The sequence below is a fragment of the Canis lupus genome, chromosome 33, assembly GCF_003254725.2.
Source record: "Canis lupus dingo isolate Sandy chromosome 33, ASM325472v2, whole genome shotgun sequence".
NCBI lineage: Eukaryota > Metazoa > Chordata > Mammalia > Carnivora > Canidae > Canis > Canis lupus.
The window spans coordinates 18,123,757-18,140,035 of NC_064275.1; the positions used below are offsets into that span (position 1 = coordinate 18,123,757).

The 16,279-nt window shown below is 43.5% G+C and overlaps 1 protein-coding gene and 1 long non-coding RNA gene across 3 annotated transcripts in view; one reads left to right on the forward strand and one right to left on the reverse strand.

Annotated features, from left to right (window-relative positions):
• Positions 1 to 3,090, forward strand: part of SIDT1 (SID1 transmembrane family member 1) — a 95,430-nt gene extending 92,340 nt beyond the window's left edge. For both annotated transcript variants that reach the window (XM_025477403.3, XM_025477411.3), the window contains one exon: positions 1,141 to 3,090. In XM_025477403.3, the coding sequence (XP_025333188.1) occupies positions 1,141 to 1,203 (63 nt within the window). In that variant the 3' untranslated portion in view covers positions 1,204 to 3,090. The remainder of the gene's footprint in view (positions 1 to 1,140) is intronic.
• Positions 3,091 to 8,832: 5,742 nt separating this feature from the next.
• Positions 8,833 to 9,932, reverse strand: LOC112678235 (uncharacterized). Its single transcript, XR_003147474.3, has 2 exons — positions 9,530 to 9,932; positions 8,833 to 9,128 (listed from the first exon to the last, which is right to left on the reverse strand). It is a non-coding gene; the product is annotated as an uncharacterized LOC112678235 (long non-coding RNA).
• Positions 9,933 to 16,279: the final 6,347 nt, after the last annotated feature.

Below are 16,279 nucleotides of genomic sequence, written 5' to 3' on the forward strand. Positions count from 1 at the left end.
CCAGGAGTCCCTTTCAGCATGCACTCAAATTTCAGTAATATTTTATTATTCCCTCTCGTGCGGCACTCACATTCCTCCTCCTCTTCCAGTCTCACTGAATATCTTACAAATATTTTACAAATTCCTAGAGCACCCCGGAGAGCAGCCAGGCCTCTGCTGCTTCTAACTAGTCTGTCCCAGACCTCTCCTGTGATCCCTCCATTTCTTGAGGCCCAGACACCTTTTTCAGGAGCTATACATCCATAGCCCAACAACCTTGGATGATCCCCTCACTGGCATCCTTTCAGCCTCATTTAGATTTTTCCGAAGTCTGCGGTGCCTGGGACTCGGATTCCGCGCTGCCGCCGCGCAACCACCGGAGTGGAGCGGGGCTGCCCCCTGGTGGCCAGCTGGGGAAGTTCAACAAGCCCCATAAACCTCGTGCCTCCTCACTTTTATTTTTGATAAACAATTTCTTTTGAGAGACAGAGACCACAAAAGAGTGAAAGTTTCCACGCGAAGAGAGTGGCGGTAGAGGGAACTAATAATTGAGGAGGGGGTGTGCACTTCTCGTACAGCAATACTCTATGCAACAAACTTCCTTCCCTCTGGATCTTGAGCCCAATGTCCCTTTTTAAGTAATGACCTCACTGGCCACCCTATCAGCACTTTTCTTTTTTTTTTTTTCCTTCCCCCTTCATACTTCCTATGCTCCCCCCGCAGTTTAATTTTCATCACTGCTTTTATTACATATTATGATCTAGGACACTGTACTTAGCACACCCCACTGACATGCTATAGGTACTTAGCATGTGTCACTAACCTGCTACATTGTTCTCACATATTTGCTTCATGTCTGAAGCTGCCTCTCAATGTAAGAGTTCCAGAAGGGTAGGGAGTTTTGTCTCTTGTGTTCCAGACTATATCTCTGGTATTTAGAATAGCACATATAGACCCTTGATAAACATCTGAATTGATTAATAAATGAGCTGTGTGAGCTTAATTGCCTGTACAGAGCGCCGCGCTGCAGAGAGCCGGAGGGGATAGGAAGGCAAGTAAGGGCGCTTGTCGGGTCAGCCTGTGTGAGCGTCAGAAAGAAAGTAGGGGCTGACTGTGGCCGTGACTGTGCATTCCCTTCAGCCTCTGCCCCTCTCATTCCAGGTTTTGTTAACCCTGGATGATGACCTGGATGTGGTCCGGAGAGACCAGATCCCTGTCTTCTGAGCCTCCAGCATTCAGAGAGGGAGAGGGAGCAATCAATCTTGGTGCTGTTTCATGAAAATACGGGGGCTGCAGCAAAGTCACCACTGCCAAACGCTCCACTTGCCTCTGTCAAGTCAACTCTGCGTGCATTCACCAGGGAGGAGTGGGGCTGGAGGGAGATTCAAGCCTGCAGAAAGCGAGGCAGAGGGGAACCCGCGGGTATGGACAGAGCAAGCCCTGAAGAGTCGAGAGAAACCCCCCCTTCCATTTGCAGCCCTGAGCTAGATGTGGACAAAAGCTGCATCAACGTCAACTTGCTGTCTTGGGACCCCCACCCACCCACCCTCACCTGAGATTTGCCAGCAAGGGCAGAGCGACGCTACACTCTTTGTCCAGCTGCCTCCAGGCCCAAAGAGGCCAGCAGCCCAGATCTCCTGCCCAGACACCAGGTGGGCGACCCCTGCGCCCCACAACATCTGCTGCTCTAGACATCCCAGAGCACCAGCTCACTTCTCCGAGGTCCAGGGATGACGGAGATTGCTCAGAGTCTGGTGGACGGCTGAACCCAGCACCCTACCCATCCGGGTTTAGTAGGACCAGCTAGTCACCTCCTTGGAAGGAATGCCGGATGTGTCCCCGCCCCCTAGGTTCCTGACCCCATTAGAAGGGCTCAGGATTGGGCTCTCTCTGTTAGGACACTTGTCCTAACAGGTAACTGTCTCTGGGACCAAGGCTTGGGTGCTTACCTACTTCTTAGTGTCTTCATCTCACTGTGTGCTGACCCCACATCTCAGGCTCTGCTTTCTTGGGAAGGCTGTCACCCCACCAGCTCCGAGGCTGAGGGGGAAACAGGAAAAACTCTTCTAGCAGCTGGAGGAGGGAGATGACCAACGGGCCTAAGACACTGGTGACATCAGCATCAAGCAAACAGACCTCCCCCTCAGGACGTCAGCTCCTGGGGCAAATCCAGCAAAGGCGAAATCGCTTCCTTCTGCCTCCAATGTCAAGAGCTCAATTCTGTGCCCACATCACCTGTGGGGAAGAAGTAATTGCCCTAACCAGCAGCACTGCACTGGGGGGCCCTCTACCACCCACCAAGCCTCCTACCTGTCACTCTATGCAGATCAGGGGCTCCAGATTTTCTCCCTGCAAATTCTCTAGAAGTAACTCTCCATATGAACATTTTACGCATCCTCCAGTTGCAAAGAGCAGGACGGTTGAGGATTATCAGGTTGCACCTGATTCTCATTCTCTCCCCAGGAGGGTGTTGCAAAGCTCCACGTCCCACTTCACTCTCCCCTAAACAGCCCCATTTCAACCAAGCACCCTTATTACCTGGAGTAAGATGTAATCAGAAAATAGACCTACGAATGTGTACGCACATATACTTGCCTGTGAAACTGAAGTCACCTGTCACCTCTGCTTTCCTGATCATTCATTAGAGAAATGGATTGAGCATCCTTTAAAAAAATTATTCTTCTGTCTCTAAAATATTTGCATAATGCTCAAAATCACAGTTTTGGAAGTTTGAAAAGTTTAAAAACACAGAGATGCTTTTTTTTTTTTTTTTCCCCACAGAGATGCTTTTAATGAAGCTTTTCATGGTTTGGCTTTTTTCTTAAACGCCCCCAAATTTATATTTGGCTTTCTGTTATTCTTTATTCCTCAAAAACTGTTGGCTTCCATAGGCCATCTGAAGGCCACCTATTAAATGGTTGTGTTAGTCTAACACCTAAAACAATTTCAAATCTATTTAACTATGGTTTATTTGACCTTATTCTTTTATTTTTAATGCACTGCTGGTTTCAAATATAAAAAAGAAAGAAAGAAAGATACCCTAAGAAAATATGGACAAAGTCTGTTCAAGTGGCCCTGTGGTCCAAAGTGAATAAATTGTGAGATGCGTTACCCGTTCAGTAGCTTATTTGGGAAATGTGTCCTTGGGAATGGACAGGGGGCTCTAAAACGGGCTGCGGTGTTCTTGAATTTTCCCAGCACGTCTGTACTGTGCTGTGCACTCACGCATCGTGGTCAGTTCTCTTCTCAGCCGCAGGACTAAAACCCCAGAGCAAGGCTGCTCCTAGAGCTGTCACTTGTAGATGTGCCTGCTGCTAGTCCTTCCTACGGTGCCAAGGTCACGGCCGGGGGACATGAGGAAGTCACCCGACTGCATCCGTGGGGTTGACACGAATGCTGGGGGACCGGGGTGGGGGACCAGACCCTTGCGCAGCAGAATGGCCCCTCGTCCACAGGTGGCACAGGGCCCACGCAACTTTTGCCTGGGCTCATGGACTTTGCTCTTTAAAGGGAAGGGAAGGGAAGGGAAGGGAAGGGAAGGGAAGGGAAGGGAAGGGAAGGGAAGGGAAGGGAAGGGAAGGGAAGGGAAGGGAAGGGAAGGGAAGGAAGGGAAGGGAAGGGAAGGGAACTCTGAAAGCCAAGTTCAGCAAGAGGGTAACGGGAGCAAAGAGCCCCTGGAAGAGGCTGCTGGCAGGGCAGGCCCAGAGGGAAGGAGGGCAGGCCAGCGGGGGCAGCGGCAGGCCTGGCAGCCCGGGAGCAAGGCTGCGCACAGAGACAGGTGACCGGTGACCAGTGCCGCAGAGGCAGGCCCGCCTGGGGCCGCCAGGCTCAGCATCAGCCCGGGCTTCTTTTAGCAGCAGGAGAAGCCAGTGGAAAGCCAGAGTCCCCGTGGGGAGGGGACTGTCCCCTCAAGGCCATCGCCAGGCCAGCTCCCAGGGCCAAGGAAGTGGCAGCTGCCCCCTTCAGAGCCCTGAGCAGCCACCAGAATGTTCCACCGGGGTCACGAAATGCATGTGTCAGGGACCTAAACGAACGTCCAAATGTTTCTCATTCTGGGAGATCTTTGGAAAACTTGGGCGCAAGGGAGACACCAAGATAAACATTATTTGTAGAAGGAACCGTGGAGTCTGAGAAAGATTCCGGAGTCTGATTTTAGTCCAAATATGTTCACGTGCTCACTGTGTGACCCGGGGCAAGTCGCTGGAAGTCTCTGATCCTCTCCTACCACGCCGGCTCTGTGGGGGTGACACAGGTGGCGATGTGGCGGGCAGGAGGAGACTGTCCCCTCTGCACCCCCCTTGAGCCCCGTGGGGTGGCAGGGCAAGAGCAGGTGTCTCCATGGGGCTGGCCACTCTCCTCTAGGGCCTGGCCAATGAACCCCACTGCTCCTTTCCTGCCATCAGTGCCAGGAAGCCCAGAAGGGGTTGGGGGACCTCTTCACCTTCAGAGGAACCGTCTAGGCCCTGGCCCTTTACCCTGCCTGTCACTGCCTCTGGCTCTTAAGGCTCCTACTCCAACCCGGAGGACAAATCGCTACTGGGGGCACCTGGGTGGCTCAGTCATTGAGCATCTGCCTTTGGCTCAGGTCGGGATCCCAGGGTCCTGGGATCGAGTCCCACATCGGGCTCCCTGCATGGAGCCTGCTTCTCCCTCTGCCTGTGTCTCTGCCTCTCTCTCTCTCTCTGTGTCTCTCATGAATAAATAAAATCTTTTTTAAAAAGAGAAGGAGGGAGAGAGAGAGAGAGAGATCACTACCAAAACTACAGCCAAGTGGAAAATCCAGCTAAGTGGGTCACACCTCATTACCGCCATCTCTGCCCTGGAAATCTTAAAGAAAACCTGGATGTTCTCCTTTGTGGAGTAGCTGTTACTGCTGTGGTTCAGGGAATGCCATGTGCAGATGTTCCCCACCAGCTCCCTCCACCTCCTGCCCCATAACCAGATGTTCTGTAGGGAAAGCCCTGCATGAAGATGGGCTTCGGCCTGTGGGAAACGTAACTGGCCCCAGAAAGAAGCAGGGGAAGGTCACCCAGGTTTTGAAATGACCAATATCACTGGTCAAACTCAGGAAAAGCATTATGAGGAAGCTAGGATCTGCCTCTGCCTGAAGCGATGTAAAACCCTCACTTAGCATGATTCCGTCCAGTTTATGGTAGGCTCTGTGTGGTGGTTTTTAATGCTGTTTGACGGAGACAAGATATATTGTGTGACTAGGTTTTCCTGTCCCCTTAGCATTAGAGCACCATCGCCAGTGAGATAGAGTGCCTGCTAAATCGTAGGACTTAACACACATTAATTCAAATAAGCTTCACAGGACTCACAGACCAGCCTTCTCCATGAGTTTCTAAAAGGCCAGAGGAATAGTTTGGCTTGGATGGGACTCCTCTGTAAGAAGAGACTTGTTCACTCTGTGAACTCCAAAGGCAGATTTTTAGAGTTTTCCTACAAGTGTGGTCTTGCTGTTCTTATTGAAACACAAAAAAGACTAAGTGGTTGCCACTGTTCACATAGAATTGCCCTTTGTTTTTCTCACAATCTCAGGGAAACGGGCTCTACCCTCTTCCTAAATACCCCTAGAGTAGGAGACTTCGTAATTTCCCCTGAACTTCAAATTTAAAAAAAAATTGTTGGCTTTCTCCTCCATCCTTTTCATCACCTTAAAGGTTCTGTCATCTCAGATTTTCCCATTTCACTGGAGATGAAAAATAATTAGCTGCCATATTTTAACATAGAATAGCCTTGAAGTCATATCACATCTCAGTCAAGGGCTAAATACAGTCTAGGTGTTTTATCTCTTGTACAGCATTATAGTTTTGTTTTGTTTTTAAGATTTTACTTATTTATTCATGAGAGACACAGAGACATAGGCAAAGGGAGAAGCAGGCTCCCTGGGAGAAGCCAGATGTGGGACTCCATCCCAGGACCCCAGGATCATGACCCGAGGCAAAGGCAGACGCTCCACCACTGAGCCACCCAGGTGCCCCCGCATTATAGTTTTGATTTAGAAAATAAGAGATTTAAACAGTGAAAGATTTTCAAGTCAGGACAAGAGAAGTCTGACACCCAATCCCACTATAGCTAGCTCCTGGGACCCTCGTCTGCCCTATCTTCCCATATTCTTCATGAATTAGGACTCTAAATCATTTAAACCGAAGGTTACCCAAAATATCTCAAAAGCCCTCAATTTTAGGGGGCCATCACAGAAAAAATGTTGACTTGCATTTTATGATTTTTTTTTTTTATGTTGCCTATCTGAGTCTTTCATAAGGCTCAGTAGTACCCAGTCATAGGCAGGCCCCTTCAGGGAAGAGGACAAATTCGGACCTGAGGTTGTCTCTGCTTCTCTCAACATAGGATACCAGATAAAGTAACCTTCTTTTCAGGGGATCCATTTCTCTTTTAACCTCTTCTTCCTCACCTCTTCTCTGTCCGCTTAAAGAGAATCCAAAATACTGCTTCAGCTAATAGTCAATCAAGAAATATGTGAGGAGCTGGATGCAACAGTGGGCAAAACACGCAGTCTCTTCCATCACAGGATCGGTGGTCCAAAGGGAAAGATAGACACGAAGTACATCATTACAATTTGTCAATTATAAGTGGGCAAAGAGCTCCAACAAGAGAGTGGCCTTCTGAGAATCTTGCCATTAGATGCAAAGCAGAAAAAAGTCCAAATAGGTATCAGCAATTTTTATCACCAGCTGTGAGGCCCGAAACTTGCTGCTGATACAACATAGCATCTCCCCTGCAATCAAATTCCTGGAAAGAATATTTTCTGGGTCCCCAGAAGAGATGAGATGCCCTCAGGGAGGTGCAGGCTTTCTCCCTGTATGGTTCCCAATCCTACTACACAAAGAAATAAAATAATTAGAGGGGACCCTGCTCAGCATCAGAGAGGTGGGTGCTATCTTCAGGGATGGGTAACTTTGAAGGAAGAGGCTTATTGACAATACTGCACCAAAGATGTCTGAGAATTCCAAACTGACTTTCTGAGTTCTAGAACAACGTAACAAGTAGGTGAGTGGAGCACTACAGAGAAGGGAAACTGAGATGAGGCAGGAATAAGATGTGTAAACCTGGAAGACCCAATTGAGATCCAGTTAAAGGCCAGGTTCAAGCAGTAGTGTTCTCTGAAAATGGAAGTGGAAGGCAACAGATGAGATGCAGGCCTGCACCATCCCTAAAAGCTATAAATGTGGAAAGTGGCTTTAAATAAGAGGGTAAATCAAGACTTGATTGAGATGCAGAGGGAAAGATAGCTGCTTCTTTGAATAACGAAGGGGAAAGAGTAAACTAGAGGGGAGAGAGAGTTCAAGTGGCAATGGCGTTGGTGGCTCACATGATGGATAGAGCCTACCAGAATGTCGTTTTGGTGAGGACCCTGTAAGAAAGAGAGACTAGGCTCAAGTGGGAGGGATAAGCTTTGATGTGGTGCCCTTGTGGGTTTGATGTTGTTTGCTTGTTTCCAGGCAGACTGAAAGCCAAATGAAGAGGTCCTGGGGTTCACTTAGCTGAGGCTATAAAATTGGGCAGTATTTTAGAATGTCATATTTGGACTAAGAGGGAATCCCATGACCTTTTGGACTCTCACAGCCTGCCCTGTCATGCCCGGAAGAGGAGAATCATGTATCTTCCTCAGATGAAAGGAGAAAAGTCAGAAAAATAGGGAGAGACCTGGAACTGACCACCTCCAATTTTTCATAAGAAAAATGAAAGTCGGGATCCCTGGGTGGCGCAGCGGTTTAGCGCCTGCCTTTGGCCCAGGGCGCGATCCTGGAGACCCGGGATCGAATCCCACGTCTGGCTCCCGGTGCATGGAGCCTGCTTCTCGCTCTGCCTGTGTCTCTGCCTCTCTCTCTCTCTCTCTGTGACTATCATAAATAAATAAAAATTAAAAAAAAAAAGAAAAAGAAAAATGAAAGTCCAATGTCAATGCTAGTGGAGAACAGAGATCCAGGAAAAGAGAGAGAGCTGGGGTGGGGATCATCTCAGTCCATTCTTGAAGAAACAAAAATTGCTCCAACTCCCTAATTCTGAGGAACCACAACAACCCATTCTTGCTAGAGGATGAGCAAGAGACTGAGCTTATCCATATGCCCTTTTAATGGGGTCTTGCTGTTGGAAACTGTCTTCCCACCTCTATCCTTAGAACATTAGAGTCAGGGGAACTGATCGTTAAAACAGCAAACTTTGTCATCATAGCATCCTGTCAAGAGTGTTATATGTATTACCGTATTTAATCTTGAACCCCCCACCCCCACCCCACAAGAAGTGGACACTGTTACTACATTTGCCAGATGGAAAACTGACACTTAAGTCACCGTTCACTAGATGAAGTGGATGGTGCAGGAACCTGGCTAACAGTCCGAAACGAGTAGCTTAGGTAAAGAGACCAGAGAGAGAGAAGATGGATTGTGTCATATGGAAGGTTCAACTCTCATTTATGTGTGGATTATAGATGCAAACCACGTAGCCTAGAATTATGTAACTATTGAATTTATTAACAAAACAGAGAAGGTTCCAGCAAAATTCAGAAGATGTGTGTCTGTTATGTAAGCCTGAATAACAATGAAACCTACTGTGCTTTTTAGGAAAGCCAACCGATAAAATCGGGGCTTTGGATCCCTTTGGCTCTCTACAACTAGAACAGATGGACTCATGGGACCACTGCTGCTTCCATCTCTGAGCTTGTAAAGTTAAAAACCAAAGTCTGTTTTATAAATTCAATGATTGTACTTGGCAAAGGGCTACAGGCCCAAAGATCCATTTGAAATTAAAATACACGTACCATAGGGTGTCAGGTGTCCACCGGAAGCCTGCTGGTTCAGAAACAAAGTTAACAATGAAGCAAAAGCATAAGAACGTAGTAGGTCTTTATTTCCTAGAAAACATTCAAGTCAGAAAGTGCTCCACAGCTGCCTCTCAGACGAATCTATGCCAGCACAATAGATCAGATTCAGGCGAAATCTACTGCTCCTGTCAGTGGCTCAACCATCTTCATACGCAGTGACCGGGCCCAGCTCTCACCTCCCATAGCGGAGTGGTTTCATCTTGCCAAACTGAGGCAGAGGAACCAGCCTACCTTGAACTGGGGCATCAGAATTCTCCTTGGAAGTACAGTGATAATAGTGGTAAATGCTTCTAAATGTGTCCTGAATTAAGACAGAAAAAGAACATGACTTGGTTTGAAGCAGTGATATAACCTATAATAAGTTGTCTCCTTTCATATATATATTATTTGTATTTAATGTGACTTTGCACATTTGCCACTCAGCAACGTTAAAAAAAAAAAAAAAAAGGATTTAACCTAATTGAATCATGAGTTCCCAGAAAGCTTCCCTGAAACAGTAAGTTCCCCACCACTGCAATTTGGCTTCAGCCACTTTCCAAACCACAGATCTGAATATGATTAAGCAATGTACAAAAACAAAACCAGACCTGTCCAGCACAAACGTAGTTTAAAAAGTTGGATTTTCATTTTCTTCCCCCAAATCTGCAGTTCACTTGATCGTGTGAACACTGGTGGCACATTGATACCAGTGAACCAACCTACCAGAACTTCTGAATTTGTGTAGGCAGCAAATTAGCATTATTTCCTTCATGTCTCATGGAAAGAAGAGGTCAAAGGGGCTGCTGACATTGAACAAGACCGGATTCTAGCGTTCCCTGCATTTCAGTGTCCTGGGTAGGGTGGGTGGAAATGAGGAAGGTCATGGAACATAATTACCACTTTACATTCGAATATTCCTTTGCAACTGTGTGAAAACACTTCCAAATATCAAACCCTTATTTGTCCCTTATTTGATACAAACCCTGTGAGGTAGGATGGATAATGTTCCAACAAATAAACTACGAGGCAAAGATGACCATGCTTGCCCAAAGTCATGCAGCCCGGTAACAGAGCCAGATACAAAATCCTGCCATTGCTTTTGCTTTTCCTAAAGAATGACAGTAAAATAGCGTTTAGAATTTACCAGTTCAAGGGCAGCCCGGGTGGCTCAGCAGTTTGGCGCCGCCTTCAGTCCAGGGCCTGATCCTGGAGACCTGGGATCGAGTCCCATGTCGGGCTCCCTCCATGGGGCCTGCTTCTCCCTCTGCCTGTGTCTCTGCCAATCTCTCTCTCTCTCTCTCCTCTCTGTCTCTCATGAATAAATAAAATCTTAAAAAAAAAAATAGAATTTACCAGTTCAAGAAATTTATCAAGAGAAAACCAACATCAATTCGGACTTCCATAGATAGTTTTTTCTTGACCTTTTTATTTAGGCACATATAAAATATATTAAGGAACGCAGGTATGTGCACCTGCACACACACATATCCAGTAGTGTAACCAGCACCCACCCAGAGATACAAACTTTTCCCCACATCCTAGTGCCTAATTCAAGTGAAATCCTTGCCCCTGGGATAACCACTGTTCTGGCTTTTTGCTGTATAGCCTGTTCTTGAGCTTCACATACGTGGAATTATGCAGTGTATACTCCTTTTTGTGTGGCTTCTTTCATTCAATAGAACTTGTGAGATTCATCCATATGTATCAATATCTTCTCTTTGTGAATATATGATATTTCATTTATCCATTCTCCTATTGACGTATGTTTGGGTCATTCCCAATTTTTGGTTACTGTAAAAAAAGCTTCTGTGAATATTCTTATACATGTCTTTTGTGAACTTATACAAACATTTCTTCCAGGCTACATACAGGGTACACTATGGAATTGCTGAATCATAGGGTAGGTAAGTCTTTAGTGGATTTTTTAAAGTTTATTTATTTTTTTAAGTAATCTCTACACCCAACATGGAGCTCAAACTCCCCACCCTGAGATCAAGAGTCACACACTCTACCAACTGAGCCAGCTAGGGACCCCTGGTAAATTTTTAGTTTTAAAGGATACTGCCAACAATTTTCCAAGGTGGTCACACCAATATACTCGCACCAGCACAATATGAGAGTTCCAATTATTCCATATTTCTGCCAACATTTGCATTTGTCAGCTCTTTCATTTTTAGTTCTTCTATGTGAGAGAGTAATAGTATCTCATTTTATTTTATTTCACATTTCCCTGGTGACTTCTGATGTTGAGCACCTTTTCATAAACCTCTGGGCCATTTATGTGAATGATTCTTTCTCGTTCTTTGCTGATTTCTAAAATCGGCTTATGAGTATTTTTATTTTTGATATATATAATCTTTGCCAGTGTGTGATTTGCTGAAGAGAAAATCTCACTTTTAATGAAGTCTCATCCAACAACTTTTTTATGGATATGGCCAGACCATATTTTCTAAGGTTCCTCCTAAAACATTAGTTCCCAAATTTTGTGGTCTCAGGACCTATGTACACTCTCAAGAATTATTGAGGATCCCAAAGAGGTTTTATGAGTTATAGTCATTGATATTACCATTAATATTTACCATGTTAGAAATAAAAATGGGAAATTTACAAACATTTATCAAGTCATTTAAAGATAACAATAAGCGCATTACAGAACAAAAGAACACAAAGAACATATTTTATGAAAAATAACTACATCTTCCAAAACAAAAAATAGTTGTGAGAAGAATGGCAATGTTGTACATTTCTGTAAATCTATCTTATGTCTGGCTTACTAGAAGATAGCTGGATTCTCATATCACTTTCTGCCTTCACTGTGCTGCAGTATGTGTGTTGCTTGAAGCATGGGAAGAGAATCTAGCCTCACAGAAATATGTAGTTGGAAAAGGGGGAAAAATAAAAAATAAAAAGGGAGCAGCCTTTCCAAGTAATTACAGATATTCTTCCTTAATACTCTACCAAAGCTCAACAATTGGTAGTTTCCCTAAGATTAGTTGCAACTAATTTAAAACTAATAATTTAATTATTTAATGTAATTTAAAACTACCACCGGTAAACTTGCCATGTTTTGTAACATTAAAATCCCTTGGTCTAGTTGCAATTTGTTTGTTTGTTTGTTTTTAAATTTTATTTATTTACTCATAAGAGACACAGTGAGAGAGGCAGAGACACAAGCAGAGAAAGAAGCAGGCTCCATGCAGGGAGCCCAATGTGGGACTTGATCCCGGGACTCCAGAATCACTCCCTTGGCTGAAGGCAGGTGCCCAACTGCTGAGCTACCCAAGCATCCCGGTCTAGTTGCAACTTGTTTTTTGTTTTTTGTTTTTTTTCTAGTTGCAATTTGGATGGATCTTTAAACAGCATGCTTTGGTCGTTTTGAAAACCTTGGTTCACTGAATTGTACAAATCTTCCAAACATTTGCACATTAATTATATAATTATTAATAAAACATATATATTCATTGATACCATCAATGGTTTTAACAGAAAGGTCTTAATGGAAAATTTTCAAGCTCATAGTACTAGATATAGTGATGAGCTCATTTCATTCATTTTTGAAAAAATGTCTGCCAGAAACCAAGGTCTGAATAACTATAGATTTCAATAATTCTTTTAGCTAAAACTAGTATTCCATCCACTAGAAAGCCACTATTTCACTCCATAATCCAAAGACTAGTACTTTTTCCTACAACAAACTTTAGTTTGCAGCAGAAGTGCAATACGTTTGCTTTCCATGTGCTTACAGAATACTAAGTATTAATGCAATGTTTAAAAAGAATATTAAAGGAATTGTACTTAAGAGCCAAGACTTAACAAAATTACTAATCTGTATTACTTGATCAAGGACATTCTAAAGTGAAAGTGGCCTTCTTTTTTTTTTTTTTTTCTTTTTTTACTGTGAGTTTATGATGCTTAAAAGTACAACAATTTAAGAGGTGCCTGGGTGGCTTAGTCAGTTAAGCATCTGCCTTTGGCTCAGGTCATGATCCCAGGGTCCTGGCATCAAGCCCCACATTGAGCCTGCTCCAATCTCTCCCTATGCTCCTGCTCGCTGCTCATGTTCTCTCTCAAATAAATAAAAAATTTAAAGTACAATACTCAATATAATCTCTTATCAAAATACCAACAGTATTTTTCACAGAACCAAAACAAATACAAATATTTATATGGAACTGCAAAAAATCCTGAACAGCCCAAACAATCTTGAAAAAGAAGAACAAAGAAAAAGAGCAAAGCTGGAGATACCGCAATTCCAGATTTCAAGAAACACTACAAAGCTGTAGTGATCAAAACTGTATGGTACTGGCACAAAAATAGACACATAGATCAGTGGAACAGAACAGGGAGCCCAGAAATAAGCCTACACTTATATGGTCAATTAATCTATGACAAAGGAGACAAGAATATATGAAAGGGAAAAGAGTCTCTTCAATAAAGAGTGCCCGAACTAATTCAAAAAGATATTTGCACCCTCATGTTTATTGCAGCATTATTTACAATAGCCAAGATATAGAAGAGATCTGTCCATTGACAGACAAATGGATAAGGAAGATACGATTGATGCACACACACACACACACACACACACACACACACACTGGAACTTTACACAGCCATAAAAAGGATGAGGCTGTGACATTTGTGACAACATAGATGGGCATAGAGGGCATTATGCTAAGTGAAATAAGTCAGACAACGAAAGACGAATACCATATAATTTCACTCATGTGGAATCTAAAACAAAACAAATGAATAAACAAACAAAAAGCAAAATCTGATCTATAACTAAGGGGAGCAAATGGATGATTGGCAGAGAAGAGGGGGGTGGGGGTGGGCAAAGTGGGTGAAGGGGAGTGGGAGACAAACTTCCAGTTATGGGATGAACAAGTCACGGGGGTGGAAGGTACAGCAGAGGGAATAGAGTCAATGATACTGTAACAGGGTTGTATGGTGACAGCTGGAAGCTACACTTGTGGCGAGCATAGCTTAACGTAAAAAGAAGTTGAATCATCATGTTCTATAACTGAAACTAATATAACATCATGTGTTAACTATATTCAAAAAAATTTTTTAAGGAATACAATGGCTAATAGCACAGTAGTGATGCCACTGCCTTGATATGTGCTAAAGCACCAGTGTTTTCACACACCATTGCTTTTGCACCATCAGTGCAAATGCCAATACGGTTATGGCGTGTCACATCTTAGTGATATCAAAAAAATTACTTTGACTTCACAGACTCCCTAAAAGGGTCTCAGAGAGCCCCCGGGTTCTGGGGACTACATTTTAAGGACAACTACTCTAGAAGCTGTAGGGTTCTACCTTTTGCATCTAGGTCTGTGACCCAGTTCAAATTAATTTTTGCATATAGTGTGAAATAGGGAGGTCCAGGATTCCCCCTCCATACTGATATCCACTTGCTACAGCTCATTTATTGAAAATACCACCTTTTACTCACTGAAATGTACCTGGTACCTTTGTCATTAATCAAATGACTATAATATGTAATCTATTTCTGAAATTTCTGTTTCCTTCCATCAGTCTGCTGTCTTTCCTTGTGCCAGTATCACACTGTTTTAAGTGTGGGAGCTTTTAAAGTAAGTTTTCAATTTTTTATTGAGATATAATTGATATATTGCATGAGTTTCAGGTGTACAAAAATGATTTGATATTCATATCCTTTAATTTCTGCCAGCAACATTGTATAGTTTGGGGTGAGTAGCTTTATTCTTTGATAACACACCGGCTGGCAACATCAATAAAATGTTGAATAGATTGTTAAATAATGATCACCTTGTCTTGTTCCTAACTTCAGGGGCAAATCATTAAGTATAATGTGAGCTTTGTTGGTTTGTGCTTTGGTGTTTTGTTTGGGTTGTAGATATGCTTCATGAGACTTAGAATGCTCCCTTCTCTTCTTATTTTGTTTAGTTTTTACCATGAATGGATTCAGAATTTTATCAAATGTTTGAGTTACTATATGTTTTTTCTCCTTTATTCTGAGACCATGAGTGCATGAATTGATTGTAAAACGTTAACTTTGTGTTCCTGCCCCATTTAGTCATGATGTACAATTCTTTCCTTATATCACTAGATGTAATTTGCTGACATTCTCTTCAGAATTTTCACATCCATGTTCATTAGAATATTGGCCTATACTTTTCTCTTTTTTTAAGATTTTATTTATCCATAAGAGAGAGAGAGAGAGAGAGAGATAGGCAGAGACACAGGCAGAGGGAGAAGCAGGCTCCATGCAGGGAGCCTGTTGTGGGACTCGATCCCGGGTCTCCAGGATCACGCCCTGAGCTGAAGGCGGTGCTAAACCACTGAGCCACCTGGGCTGCCCCAGCCTATACTTTTCTTTTGCTATAATATAATGTTGTACAGGTTTGGTACCAAGGTTATGTTAACTTCCTAAAAAAAGTTTGTAGGGATCCCTGGGTGGCGCAGCAGTTTAGCTCCTGCCTTTGGCCCAGGGCGCGATCCTAGAGACCCGGGATCGAATCCCACGTCAGGCTCCCGGTGCATGGAGCCTGCTTCTCCCTCTGCCTGTGTCTCTGCCTCTCTCTCTCTCTCTGTGACTATCATAAATAATTAAAAAAAAAAAAAAAAGGAACTAGACTTCCTTTAAAAAAAAAAAAAAGTTTGTAGGTGATCCGTCTTTCTCTATTTCATGAGTATGGGTAGATCAGTGTTATTTCTTCCTTTAATATTTAGAGGAATTTTCCACTAAAATCACTTGGGCTTGAAGTGGAAAGATTATTTATTTATTTATTTATTTATTTATTGGAAAGACCTTTATTATTATTTTTTTTGGAAAGACCTTTAAAAGAACAGCTTTATTAATATATGGGAATAAATGATCTCTAACATCCTCATTTTACCCATTTTAATATTAGGATGTAGTTTATTCATTCATAAAACGAACACTTCAGGTGTGAGATAAACACCTGAGTACCTGCTATTCAGTTTAATGGAACATACCAGTGCTTTTGAAGTATCCCTCCTTGATAAAATTCCCCTCCCTCCTTTCCTAAGAAGCACTCATTATCCTGAACTTTGGGTTTATCATTTCCTTAATTTATCATTTTTATCACAGCTGTAGGTATCCCTAAAAAATAAATTGATTTCTAGGCATTTAAACTTATATCACTTATGCTGTTCAAGCTCTCCTGCAACTTGTTTTCTCCCTCAAACTTCATGCTTGAAGTTTGTAACCAAGTTGGGAGCGCCTGGGTGGCTCAGTTGGTTAGGCTTCCAGTTCTTGATTTTGGCTCAGGTCATGATCTCAGGGTCATGATTTCGGGGGGTCGTGAGATGTAGCCCTGCGTTGGGCTCAGCACTCAATGGGAGTCTGCTTGTTCCTCTGCTTCCTCCCGTCCTCCACTTCCTCCCCCTTGCTCCCATGCATTCTCTCTCAAATAAATAAAAATCTTTTTAAAAAATATGTAACCAAGTTGATGTGGGTAGCTA